At 40.7% G+C, this 14,454-nt stretch overlaps 1 protein-coding gene across 1 annotated transcript in view; it reads left to right on the top strand.

Moving 5' to 3' along the window:
• tenm1 (teneurin transmembrane protein 1) overlaps positions 1 to 14,454 on the top strand; it is a 199,075-nt gene that overhangs the window by 88,082 nt on the left and 96,539 nt on the right. The window contains 2 exon segments of the mRNA XM_063876353.1: positions 4,498 to 4,700; positions 7,364 to 7,571. Of these exon segments, the coding sequence (XP_063732423.1) occupies positions 4,498 to 4,700; positions 7,364 to 7,571 (411 nt within the window).

Consider the following 14,454-nt stretch of genomic DNA (forward strand, 5'->3'; position numbering starts at 1 on the left):
TGTCCTGTAACATGGGGGACTTTCGATGGCTCATTTAGGGGGGATGATTGCAGATGTCTGTGCAGTATGTGTCGAACATTGCGGGTGAGCGGTGTCAACGAGGGCATTAGCTGTGTTATGTGCACACCATGCCTGTGCTACCACTATAATTGGCTGAGGCAGCATCATTATTATACCATGCAGTATGTTGCTTCTAAGAAGACCTGCCCACTAACCCTCAATCATCAACAGCGTACCCATCAAGGGTACGCTGTGCATGATGGCAGACATGAATAACACTTTCATCAGCCCTTTAAAGCTCAACATTTTTTGTGCTTAAACAAACCTTAACACATTTTTTGTTTTGCTTACAACTTACTTCTGCTGCCAACTAATGATGAAAAGCACAAGAGAAGATTTATGTGGTGCCATTTATTTTTATTGTTTATTATAAGAAACCAATGAATTTCAAGCAGTTTCTTGCTTATTAAAGCCACAAGATAGCATGGTGTCAAGGAATTTAACTATGTGCATGCAAGTTGACGGTAGCAGTGGTAGAGACTTTGCATAAGAACCAAATGTTCACTGGTTCAGAATCAGAATCCCTTTATTCGTCCCACAGAGGGGAAATGTAAAAGTCCCAATCAGACCAGAATACATACAGTTGATCAAGTCACCAGCCCCCAACTGATCCCTGCCGCTGTAAAACATGACAGCCTATTGCTCTGACACTATTAAACCATGTGTGTGTTCAGACCTAAAGGCCCTGTGCATGTACGTAAAGACAATTATGTACAGGCTTTGTATTTTGAAGAGAAAATATTATCATGTAAAAATTCATTAATTAGGGGCAAATAAATGTATTATGTACCCATAATATTAGTTGTAATTACTTTGCTTGCATACTTATTATGGTGCCCAAAATTACAGTAAATAAGAAGATCATAAAAGATCATTTCTCATTATGGAACATGGCCTATTGATGCGTCGCTGGGTTAGTGATGCCTGTGAGGATTCAGACACCCCCGCAACTTATCAGGTTGTTGTGCCAACAGCCCATCCTTCTAAAGTGATGTCCTTGGCTCATGATCATCCGTGGTCAGGTCACATGGGGGGGACAAAAACATATGAAGACATATGTTTTATTTTCATTACTGAGATTTCCTTTATTATTATTATTATTATTATTATTATTATTATTATTATTATTATTATTATTATTATTATTATTATTATTATTATCTGTAAACAGGTAGTAATTGCAAATCACTTTGCTGATCAAATACATTTTGTTCAAACATTTAAAGTCACTAATGTTTTAGTTTTTTTTTTCAAACAGAAGTGATTGATCCAGCATTAAAGAGGACATATGCTAATTTTCAGGATCATTTTTGTAATTTGTGCCTCTACTGTGACATGTTTACATGCTTTAATGTTCAATGTATGTATTTGGACATATACAGTACAGGGGGTTTTCTAGAAAAATGTAGTATGAGGGTGCTACTGTGTAATTCAGAAATCACAGTCTAGTGTAAGCCTGCTGCCTGCCGCTTGTTCCCCGGCAGACCGTCTGGACATCGATCCCCTATTTATTCAGAACTCCTTAGAAACAAAGCGGTCTCTGCCGTCTGACAGTCTATTCGACACGATTTCATAATTTCTGAGTAATTATACCGTTTATGATGAGGAGAACTAATGTTTTCTGGCATCAATTTAAGATTTAAAGGAGAAAATCTGCATTTTCTTATGATCGAATACTCCAAAAGTAAAAGAGGGTGCAGCGCCCCTGTGCCCCGGATGGACAAAACCCTGAAGTATGTGCACTAACAGAGGGAAAAATCTGAATTCCTCTTGTGGGATAATTGAGTGGCTTCTCCTTCCATTTAAGCACACATTTTGCCTGCCAAGTAAACTCAAACGGTTACGCTCTATTTTAAAAGATATTCTCAAAGAATGGTCTCAGGTTAGGTGGTGAGAAACACGCGGCTGCGGTGCCAGTGGAGTACGTTGATTGACAGCAGTAATCTGAGCAGCTGGGGAGGCCTAGAGGATCCCTGTGATCCGTCTAGTTTCAGCGGGACTCCCAAAATGCCTCGAACCTCCCCCCTCCTTTTACTGGAGCAGCCGTACGCTCTGCTGCTGAGACAGAAAAAGAAACGCAAGAAAGCTGTTTCTTCTTTCTTGCGTCAGCAGCTGTAACTTGACACGGCCAACTCCTGTTTGGACATCGTCCACCCGTCTCCTCTCTTTGCCCTCCTCTTTACTTTTACAGCACCCGTCTCTACAACGCCCCCATTCCCTACCCTGAGCGTTACTTTCTGTCCCCGTGTTGCATCAGTATGAGGGCCGCTGCACAGTAATAAGCATCAGAGGGACCTGCCTGCTCATCTGCCCGCCAGCTTGCCAGTCAGCCCGCTCGTCGGCTCGCCTTCACGCCTGTATGCCTGCCAGTGTTCTGCCAACTGCCATGCCCTATTCATGTCCCATTCATCTATTGTTGAATAAAAGGCTGCTTTCCTCGGGACATCCATCCCTCTGCTGGCCTTTTTATTATTTTTTTTGTGGGGAGGCACAGGAGCGAGGATTAGCATTAAAAGGAATAGACTGCTGAGGTAGACTCGGCAGGAATGCACCAGTGCATATACCTCAGTTCTGCCAAGCTGCTTATATTCTGTTTCAGTAGAGCTTTTTAGTACTGGAACAATTTATGCCTCACACAGGACACCTGTCTCGTGTTTTCTTTCATTATAAACCTTTTTAAACTCTCTTTTTGTTCCCTTCCCCCTCTCATGTTTCCCTCCCTTTGTCTTATTCCCCTTTCCTCTATCAAGCTCTCTTGTCCCAGATCAGTCTAGTTCAATCAATTAACCAATTAGTCAATTTCCTTATTTTCCCAATTCCGTAGTCCATGGAGGAAGAAAAAGGGGATATGAGATGTATGAAAATCCAAAGCTTTGAGATATATATTACCATGATATTTGACATTTTGTGAGCGAAGCTCTCAGAAGTAATAATTGTGGTTAGACAACATCAAGAGTTTAGAGCCATGCTAGCATCTATGTGAGGATGTAAATATGCAATTAGCTTCATCCAGCGTTAAAACTATATGTGTGCTGACATGCTGCTGTAGAGCAGCTGATGTTAACTCTCCTATGTTAGCATCTTTATATGTTCTAAAAATACATTAATGAGTCCGTTTTATGCTTTGTCGGGCTTTCCTCTTTCCTAAAGTGTGTTACTTAGGGTTTTTTTGCATGTAAATGGTCTTCAACGGCTTGAATCCCAAAGTTCCCTCCAGAGAGAGTTCCTATAAATTCTGACCTGATGATTGCACGTGAAGTAAAAGTTAATGGATCCCCAAAGTAATAACAATATATCCTGAGGGGAAATGTAATGCCAGTACCAAATTTAATGACAATCCTTCTGATATTTGTGAAGACCTTTGATTCGAAACTACAAACAACGACCTCATGGTTGTGCTGGATAAAAAGTCAGTTAGATCACCAAAGTAATTCGGATTATTCTTTTCGTTAGCATGAATGTCAATGCACTGTTCAAAGGCCCTCTGGAAGCCATCAAATTGTTGTACAGACATTTCAGTCTGGGCCGAAGTGATGTACTGAAACAACAACAGACATTTCCATCGTTAAAAAGGATGAGGAAACGGGGGCTACTTACTAGCGCTATCTACCTTCCTATCTGTGTGACGGTATATGTGATATACGTCTGTGGGTGGGCATAGTGTCGCCATAATGGAGTGGTAAAGCTGCCGGCATTATAGATTGAGAGCGAGCGGCCTGGTCCATGAATCTGCCCCTAACTGTTCTTCTGCCTTTGTTGCCGTAACGATCGGCTGGCTCCCCTCTGTCACCATATTTTCTCCATCTTAGTTTAGAAGCAGAGATATATCTTGCCATAAAGAGCGACACAAAGAGGGCTGGAGAGGCTCGCCCGCTCCCCTACACAAAAGAGCCGGGCCTGGTGGTTGATAAAGGCTTATGGCGAGGAGAGGAGCTGATGGCCAGGGGACTGTTGGAAAGACCTATTCTCTTCACACACAAAGACAAGCTCTCACTCAAGACACTATCTGTGCGCCGTGACGCTGTTTGTGAATGTGTGCGTGCCCCTGCCCTCTTCACTTTCCCCTCATCCGCCTGTCTGCCTTTCTCTTTTCACACACTCTTTCTTTCTTTCTTGTTTGGAGATGCTAATACAGCACATGACAAAGCCCCACAAGACAGCTCTTAAACAAAAACACTTCCTTTCTTAAGCAGTTCATCTTTATGCACAGCCTATCCAAAGGATTGCCAAAGCAGGATTCTGTTGAAAAGCAGGATTTTCACCAGCGCTCAGTCATTCCTGAAGTCTCTTCAGTCTCACTTTATTACCAGGGCGGCTGATCACACTGATGTTGTATCACATCAAGCTTGTTATAAATTGCTGCCTCGGATACTGAATAGAACTCCCTGTCTCCTTTGATAAATCTCACAGTATCACCTGTCTGTTTTTTACCTGCAGAGAAATGGGTGCGAGGCCGGGCCATCGACCGTGGCGAGGTCGACGTCGGAACCATGCAGAGCCAGGCGATCCCACCGGGACTTTTCTGGAGATTTCATATGACGGTGCACCATCCGACCTACATCAAGTTCAACCTGTCCCTCTCCCACAATGCACTGCTGGGGGTCTACGGACGCAGGAACATACCGCCTACACACACTCAGGTAAAGGAGGCTTCTGTTGTAGCCTGCTGGTCCCCCAGATGGGCTTTTTCTCGCTGAAGTAACCCATATACACTATAGCACATTTGTCCCTCTGGTCTGTCATCAAAGCTTTATAAATGAGCAGGCTTCACAAAAAATCGGATTACTCTCGAAATGTCTGGCCTCACGTTAAGTGCTTCGCTAAAGACAATTATGTACAGGCTTTGTATTTTGAAGAGAAAATCTTATCATGTAAAAATTCATTAATTAGGGGCAAATAAATATATTATGTGCCCAGAATCTTAGTTGTAATTACTTTCCTTGCATACTTATTATGGTGCCCAAAATTACAGCAAATATGAAGATCGTAGAAGATCATTTTTGATTGGCTGTTTTTTTTTCATTACTGAGATTGCCTTTATTAGAATCTGTAAACGGGTAGTAATTGCAAATCACTTTGCTGATCAAATTAGTTTTGTTAAAAAATTCCATTTTTTTTTTTTTTTTTTTCAAACACAAGTGATTGATCCACCTTCAAAGAGGACATATGCTCATTTTTGGGATCATTTTAGTTCAAAAAGTGTTTTCTGTTTTTCTTTCTTTCTGAAACCGCAGCCCAGTCTGCTATGATCGGTTAGTTGGCTGAGATTTTTTGTAAATGTCCCGCCCCTTAACCTATCACGTACAATGTGTTGGGGTGTAGCCAATAAGAATGCATCTGTTACATTGTGATGTCACTATGTTACAGAAGTAAACAAAGGAGTCCAATGGAGGAGTTTCAGGCAGCGGGGGATTGTGTGGGAGACAAAAGGCCTCTTGGGATAACTTGGTTTTGCAGACAATTTACATGCACACTAAATGATATAACACACAGGGAAAACCAAAGCAAGCATTTAAGGGCCTCTATAAAGTATACATCGGTACATACAAGAGAAAGTTAACGCATGGCGACGCAGTCACGTTCAGCGATTCTCTTCTTCTTCAGTTCAGCCGTGAGTTGCTAATGTTGCTTTAAAGCTGTTACATTGAGTTCAGTTTAAAAAACTAGGGCTACACAAATGTACATACTATATCATTATAAAATAATGAGGGAATACTGATTTTAGTCACTGACACTAGATTCGGTATTGTCAGATTTAGTGTTAAACATTTGTTATTCATTTTGAGAACAACTTGTTTTTAAATATTCCACGCCATCCTCCCAACGTGGCACAAAACATACAGATAAACAAATTAAACATAATAGCAAAGACAAAATGCAAGGCACCCTCCCCTTGCCTAAATATTAAATATTAAATGTACTGGACACGTCTAGAAGTGGGGATGCAATGATGGCTGAATAGCAAACAGCCCCCCCCGCTGTTGTCTTGGTAGGTACCTTTGCCATCACATTTAATTCCATATAAATATGCCTGCTCAGACAGGTCAGGGGTTGTGTAGCAACAAGAAGTAAGGAAGAGTGACAACTTCCTGTCACATCTAACCTTGTTGCCACTCCAACCGTGATCACCCATTTTAAGCACCAGTAAAGCCAATCACACAGCACGGGTGTCAATAAACTGTGTTTACGCTTGTTTTGTCAGACAAAATAACGATTGAGATCAGCAGAGCAGGAAGGGCTGTCTGTCTGTGTAACAGGTAGCATTTATGAGCCAGGTAACAAATCACTGTTTTTACTCTCATTCTGAAAACATGAACAGAACAATATGTAAATGAAGACAAATCAAATGGAAGTTATGTTTTAGTGAAACACAGCGGACAAGACGATGGAAAACTGAGTCACAATATAATCTGGCTTCATCTAAATGTTCACTGCGATGTCAAATTTCATGTCAAAACCAGAAGAGGGAGAAGTCATGTTGCTGTTTTTCCTACACAGAGATCTTTAAAAAAAATGGAAAGTGTGGACACGTCAAAGAAACAACAATTGCTGATCTATTTAGCTTTGTGTGGCGTCTCAGACACATTTCCAGAAACAAAATACACACACACACGCTTGTTGTACACCCTGTAGAGCATCATTTTCCATGCGAGAGGCACGTATACGGACAAGAATACAACACACACTGAGTCCTCTGCTCTTTAACATCACTGCGCCCCTGCTCTCGCCTGCATGAAGAGGTCTAATTAGCTGTTTTTGACACTAGTGTGACACACAGCCCTCAGGGGGAATAAGACTCAGCGAGAGATCGCGAGTTCAAGGAGGTTTAAGGATGGAGAGGAAGGGGAGGTAGCGACGAGGGTGGTTGTAAAGTTAAAGAGGGTGAGAAAGAAGCACGGGGAGGTTTAGACAAATGAAATAATAGTCTGTTCCATTTGAAAGCTTGTGTGGTAAAGTCTGCCCACGCTATTAGCAGCATGTCAAGTTGTCGAAGCGACTGCTGGGGAACACGTCTGGTGGAGGACCGAGTTGCCATGGACGATGATTTCATCCTCCTTTTTTTCGGATTCCCTTTTCACATCTGATATCCACATGTAATGCTTTTCCCCAGATTCTCGTATTCATGCCATTTCCACATAGCATTCAATTGGCAGTTTTCTCAAAGCTCACACACCCACATCGCCCCACATCGCTGGACAACGTTTGGCTTGCAAATTTCGGTTGCATTTATGCGGGTTTGGTGATTTCCCATCTTGCTCCAATTCCAATATTCTGATTTTGTTCTATGTGTATTGTGTTCCAGTTCGACTTTGTGAAGCTGTTGGACGGGAAGGCACTGCCCAGGTCTTTGACTGATCCCTTCCTGACTGCCAAAGCTCCCAAAGGCCTGCTGCTGAGCGGCCTCCAAGAAACGGGCTTCATAGAGTACATGGACCCCGGCACCTGGCACCTGGCGCTCTACAACGACGGACGCAACCTGGAGCAAGTGTTGCTGCACAGCACTCCCATAGGTGAGGAGAGTTATCATGATTATGTCATTATTACGGATTCACCTAAGTTGGTAGCCTTTCTTCCCATTCCTCTTCTACATAATTAAGCCTCATTTAGCTGATGCTTTAATTCCAAGAGACCTACAATAAGTGCATTCAAACATGGAGATACAAACTTTAAAAAGCAAGAAATATATTAGCTATTTATAACGGCGCTATGCACATTAGGAGAAGCGTTTAAAATGCAATTATTTATTAGTTTTTTTCATCATTGTATTTTAATTTTGAATTGGCCATGAGTCATTCACTATTGCATTGATGGCATTGATACTATATGTTTTCCTTATAGTTAGCAATGTTGGAAAGAACCTGACCACTTTTCTGAAACTTACATTTTGAGGTGCTATACTTGACTTGATTATGTTATGCTAGTTTATACTTTTACTCCACATATTATAAAATGACATGACTCTAATTTTGTATTTAAATGAAATAATGATAGCTTAAGCTGTTTAACAGATGTAAGACAACTTCAATTTACATCTTCTGCTAAGAAATATAAGAGCTGAACTACATCACTATATTATAAAAGAAGATGATATCCTTTCAAATAGTGTTTTTGAAATAATGTGTTTCAAATGAACTGTGAACTGAAATGGATTGGATTGTGTCCTCATCTCCAAGGCTTTGTCCAAGTAACTAATCTAAATATTTCATGTGAACAGCCAACCAGATATGTGCATCATCCATATTGACACAATCAATATCTGTTTTTAGCTTACTAAACAAAATATTGCACATTCCTTTATAAAAGGTCAGGAGAAATAAAGTGAAGCCCATTTTCTATATCCGTCAAACAGCACATTATCCACATTCATCTGTTGGCTGGACACATAAGCCTCTTTATGTTTTATATAAATGATATACACTATAATTCTCATTATTTATCCTTTATTTTCCTAAATCTACAATATGACCTCTCATCTGTGCTGCTTAAGAGAATAGTTTGTTCTTTTAAGTTCGATTTGTATGAGGTACTTATCCATAGTCCGCCAATCCCTTTTTTTGACAGCAGTACCAGCACAGAAGCTTGAAGGGCCCTCAAGAGGGAATTTCTCTCCACCTCAGTCTGAAACACCTCCATTGGACTCCTTTGTTTACTTCCGTGACATGGTGACATCACTGTGCAGCAGGCGTGATTCTATTGGCTATAATATTTTATCTTGCTGTCAGACAACCCTTTGCGACAGGGAACTGAATCTATGAAATATATATCTATACTCTCTTCAAAGCAACCAGACTCAATTTAAAAAGTAAAAAGAAACTTAAAAATAAAAGGATATGACTCGCAGAACAACTTGCCCGCCTTCCACTGCCTTTAGTTAACACAGTTTAGACCTACATCAACTGTAGGTGACACACTGACTTTGTATAAGTCCCTCATATACTGTAAGCTCAGATGAAAAAAAACATCCCTTTAAACCAAATAAAAGTACTTTATCAGGTTCCTTTTGTGGAAAAAAAACACATCCTGCACACACTCCTTTTTCTTTACATTGAACCTGAGTGGGTTATATAATTGCAATGTTTTTCACGCTTGTGTCTCAGGGTTACTTCACTCTTGTCCTTCCTTGCCTTTCATCTGCAGACAGACAGGACATGGCCAAGAGTAGTTCGAGAGTCATTGACATTTGAAGGGAACTTTTTCCTATTATAAGAGGGAGCTTGGCATGGCAAAAACAGTCGTTGGAAAAGGGAGGACAGCTCCTGTGGTAATGACAGGGCTGGCTAACTGCAGCTCATTGCTATGACACACACGGATGCCAGAGTAAATTGAAGGATGTGAATAATGCAAGAGTACGTGGCTGAATATAGACAAGTGGATAATTACCAGGGCAGTTTTCTTCACTCCCACTTTGTCCAGTAGTCCTTAAGAGAATACAGTGTTGAAATAACAAAAAAAGGTGTTGGGACATCTTTTAGCACATTAACATTGTGGGGGGACTTGGTTATTTAAATGTGTCACACAGGTGAGATTACATTACGTAGAATTCCATGAACAGATGTTATGAGAAAGTCTCTTTCGGATTCTATTTTGGGATTTTTGTAAATGGCTATATTTTCGTTAGTATTTATGTTATTCAGATCACAATCAAGAACACAACACAGAGCTTTCTCAATGCCTATAAGATAAATATATATATATATCAGCTACCTTTAAAAAGCTGTAAGCCAATCATTAAACAGCATGATTATGCAAAAACATTGCACTATCAACATCTTTCATCTTCATATTGACACAGTCCTTTATCTAATGATTGACAGCATGCCACTGCTAAACACAGATTTTATTTCAGTGCTGTCAAACATTTGTCGACACGTGTGGCATCTAAAAAGTGTGGAATATACCAGACCTACTTTCAGCCCCACATTTCGAGCTAAGCAGGAAAAAAAACGTTTACAAACGGTTTCCTCTTTCCTCTCGGATAATCAAAACAAATATAGACACGACAGATGGACTCAGAATAGCAGCCCTTTTTTCGTCCACTTAGGTTTTCCAAATAATTAATCAAGTGATTTGGCTTGTAAGAGGAAAATAATATTAATGGATTGATGTCAAAGTTCATTTCACTGGCCATTTACACCTCTAACGAGGGCTACAAACACTGTGTTGCTTTGGAGGCAGAAAATCAAAACCATTGAGCTACAGCACAATAAATTCTAATAAGAAACACAGTATGCCGTAGCTCACAGTGGAGCTTTATGGGGAAACGACGAGGGAGAAATTAAATGATCTCTGTCGGGAAATCGAGCTTTTCCGCAGTGAAAAGTAACCGGATACAACAAAGAAACAGAGTATAAATAAGAGAATAGACCATCTTAAAAAAAAATCTAATCAATTGAGTGTATGACGAGAAGGGAAATATGAGATCATAAAGAATGGCAAAACAATACATAAAATGATGCCAAAGGATGCTTGTTCTCACAAAAAAGGGACATGTTTTATGTAAGCATGCTGCTGGAAATAAAGCTTGCTTAAAAGAGTAATGGGGCTTTTATAGATAATCACTATAATCATCATTTCCATTAAGTTTAAAAGAAGTAGCTTGTGGGAGAACAATCAAAGCTGCATGCGTTTGGTCAGTTGACCTGTATCAGTGAGAAGACATTACATTGTCTGTGATCTGTGCACTGACACACACACGCACGCACGCACGCACGCACACACACACACACACACACACACACACACACACACACACACACACACACACACACACACACACACACACACACACATCCAGGTGCCACTGCAGAGGAGGATGCAAAATATGAAATTGCCGGCACGCACGCTGCTGTGTATGTCTAAACATGAACAATAATATATGCTGATATGCGTATACACTATACTCTACAGTCATGTCTCATTGATCTGGACCATAATGTATAAACGCCTCACGTATAAATTGTAGAAAGAAATAATAAAAAGGTGTGAAGAACACCTGCTGATTTGAAAATAGGCTTCATTATGCGGATTCAAATGGAATTGTCAAGTGGGTTTTTCTCCACTCGGTGCCGAAAAACAGCTGAAGAGAAAATCGTTTCCTCATTTTTATTTTTTTTTTCCTTCTCCACCGTTATTGACATTTACATGTGACCCACTGTTCTCCGGCGTAATGATATCTGCCATTTCGCCACCTCCACTCCTGCCCCGTCTTCTTCTATTTTCCTCTCTTTTAATTCTCTTCAGCCCGCACAAAGGCAGAGAGTGGAGCTTCCTCCTGCAGGGCTATTAATTATGCATAATTGCTCCACTTCAGCTGTCATCACACAACCTCTTGAATATTATATCTTTTAGACAATGACCGACAAAATAAAATAAAAAGTTTCATGTTAGATACCCGGAACTTTTAGCAAAATAAGATTAAAAGCAAAACAAAAGTGATCGGCTTACGGCTGGTTGCTTCTACTTAGCTGAGCAGCCATTTTTCTTCATAAATTCATAAAGCCCAAAGGTCGTAAAGAATGGCTGAAAGTTTACAGGCTCATAAAGCACAATTGCAATGCTTATTTGACCAATCAGATCACTTGGATGGGAGCACCCATTTTATAATAGCATTTAACTGCAATAACTTATGGCCTGAGTGATTTCTAACTGGGAAGGGTTTAGCGGGTGGAAAGATCAGAGTGGTTGTCTCACGGATGCCCACACACATGCACGCAGAATATATATACTATAACAAATAAAGACATGGCTCTCCATACATTACCTGTTAATTGCCTGCAGATTTTTATAGTTGAAGCATTGACCTGAAAGACATCGCGGTTATATAATTGTTACAGCTCTAACAGCTTGCATCCTTGTGAGCGTACTGACGGATCAATCATCTCCCGCTGGTCGGAAGGAACTCCGTGCCCTGCAGAGGAGTTTTTTTTCATTACATGTCAAGGTGCTTGACACGACATTTGGAATTTGAGTACAATACTTTTTCATAGAAGTGCTTTTCATAATAAAATCCACTGTATAAGGCAGTGCAGAAACGACTCCTAAAACCCAGCAATTCCCTCTTCTTGCATTCTACGTTTTTTTTTTAACATGTTTGTTGTTAGAAGCCTAAAACAAGTTTAAGAGATTTTCACATTTTGTTCTACAACATAAAATATGCCAGTAATTACCCCACTTGTGAATGTCTGAAGTGTTTATGTGTCATAAACACAACAATTGCTAACAACTGACTAAAAAGAGTGGTGCAGTAATGAATCCTAAAACCTGGAAATTACTTAGCATATTAGCACTTCAGGTTCCCTTGTCCGGAAATGAAATGTTTTTGTGTATGTCAAAGAGCCTGAAATAAGGTCTGTGGTAAACAAATAAAAAGTCCAAAGCCTGTATGTGCCATAAAAAACAAGTGACTAAATGAGACGTCATCATGCCGACACGAGACAGCCTATAGCTTAGTGGCGTTGATGCGGAGCCCTTCAACCGCTATATAGTCTGTTTATAGCATTCGGTTAGCTTTTGGATGGATGAATGGATGGATGGATGGATGGATGGATGGATGGATGGATGGATGGATGGATGGATGGATGGATGGATGGATGGATGTTAATATTTGGAGTTATTCTGCTGAACAAACTGTTTACATATCATAAATGTGTGTTACCCACAAATAATAGTCAAAAATACAATTTAAAAACTTGCAAAGGGAGCCATTGCGATGCTAACTTCGGGATTGGCCTTCATAAATACGTCATCACTGCACCTCTCTATTCAGTAAAAAATAAATGCAGTGTCAAGATGTATTGTGCCTGCCCAGAGTGCTTCAGATATACACTAGGATGAGCAAGGAAAATGTGTGTGTAGGGTCAAGTAAAGGACGTAAGTGTTCCCATATGAGGCCCGAGGATGGTAAGGAAACAGCTGAGGCTGGAATGAAAGCAGTAGAGTATCTGTAACACCACTTGAATCTACGAAACTCGAGTCAACAATGTCAAAATGTGATATATGTTACTTGGACAGGAAAGCGGTTCTATAGTATATAAACAGGATATTAACAGGGCTTGTGTTCCCTTTTGTCTTTCAAAAAAAATAAACATCCTTTTTGAATACTTAGACAATCTCCAGTTTTTTTTTTTTTAAACCTGGGATAACCACAAATAAAAGATAAAGAGATCCTTACTTAAAACTGGCCCAGATGAGGACTCCTCATCTTCCAACAGAATTTGTATGCAAAGCTTTTTTGTAAGAGAGAGAAAGAAACACATGGGGAAAAAGGTTTGTGACTGTGTGGGAGAAAACCATGATTGCCATTCCTTCTCTCCATCACACTGACGATGACAGAGGTGAAAATGACTTTGCTTTCTTTGGTGATGCGCTGCCGTGGAGGATAACGCCACGCTGCTGGGTACTGGCATGGACCGTCTCATTAGCATGTGTCACACGCGGCTCGAGGCGGGCGTCACGTAATAACTGCGCGTGTGTGTTGTAAATGTGCGTGTGCACGAGCCCTGCCTCGGAAGGATTTGTCGTGCCAGGAGACTGCAGTGGTTTGATTCTGGAGTCGATCCCCTTTCAGAGGAGCAGAGCAGGGTCAAACAAAGAATGACGCCCGCTTTAATTACTCTATCTTGCTTAGATAGAGCTCGCCTGGCACACAACAATCAGCAGCACAGTTTAAATGTCTTGTTGCAAGACCCTTCTCCCGCAGAATCTTCCATCTGGGAGTCAGCAGTCTTATATAATGCTCTAACAGCAAGTGCTCACCCCCCTTTATCATCCTTTGCCATTCTGTCTGTTCCCAGAGAATGAGATGTGACATGACGGACGTATCAATGGGAGGAAAGGAGGAATGGTAAAAAGGAAGGCGGCTAATTGAAGTTCGATGGAGGAATATGATGAAATGCGTACATCTTAAAGAGGGATATGATGAAACACGCATCCAGATGAGACAAAAGGAACAAGCATCACATTGATCTCGCCATGCCGCCAGTGTAGCGACGCAGCATTAGCCATTCTCCACTAACTTGTGCATTCACGATGTCAGATTCGATGTTTTTCAATCTCGTTCCAAACTGCGCCCTTGTAAACAGTTTGTTGATTAAGCCTTGATGTTCGTAAATTTGCGCGTTGTGTGTTTCCAACCTGTAATGCAGTATAATGTGCTTAGTGCTACTGAGTGTAAGTGAGTGCTTGGCCATTCCCCAGAGAGTGATAGCAGCTGGATCAGACTAATCTAATATAGCCCCCGAGTCTGGGGAGCCATCCATTGCTTATCAGATCTCTCATTCAATAACAGCGAGCCATGCCAGCTCACAGAGTTATAAAAGGAATATATTCAAGTTTTCTTTTCTTTTTCCTTTTGTGTCTGATTTGTAACTGTGTGTCTGTGACTGTGTGTTGGCC

Source organism: Eleginops maclovinus, chromosome 23, assembly GCF_036324505.1.
Source record: "Eleginops maclovinus isolate JMC-PN-2008 ecotype Puerto Natales chromosome 23, JC_Emac_rtc_rv5, whole genome shotgun sequence".
In the NCBI taxonomy this organism is placed as follows: Eukaryota; Metazoa; Chordata; class Actinopteri; order Perciformes; family Eleginopidae; genus Eleginops; species Eleginops maclovinus.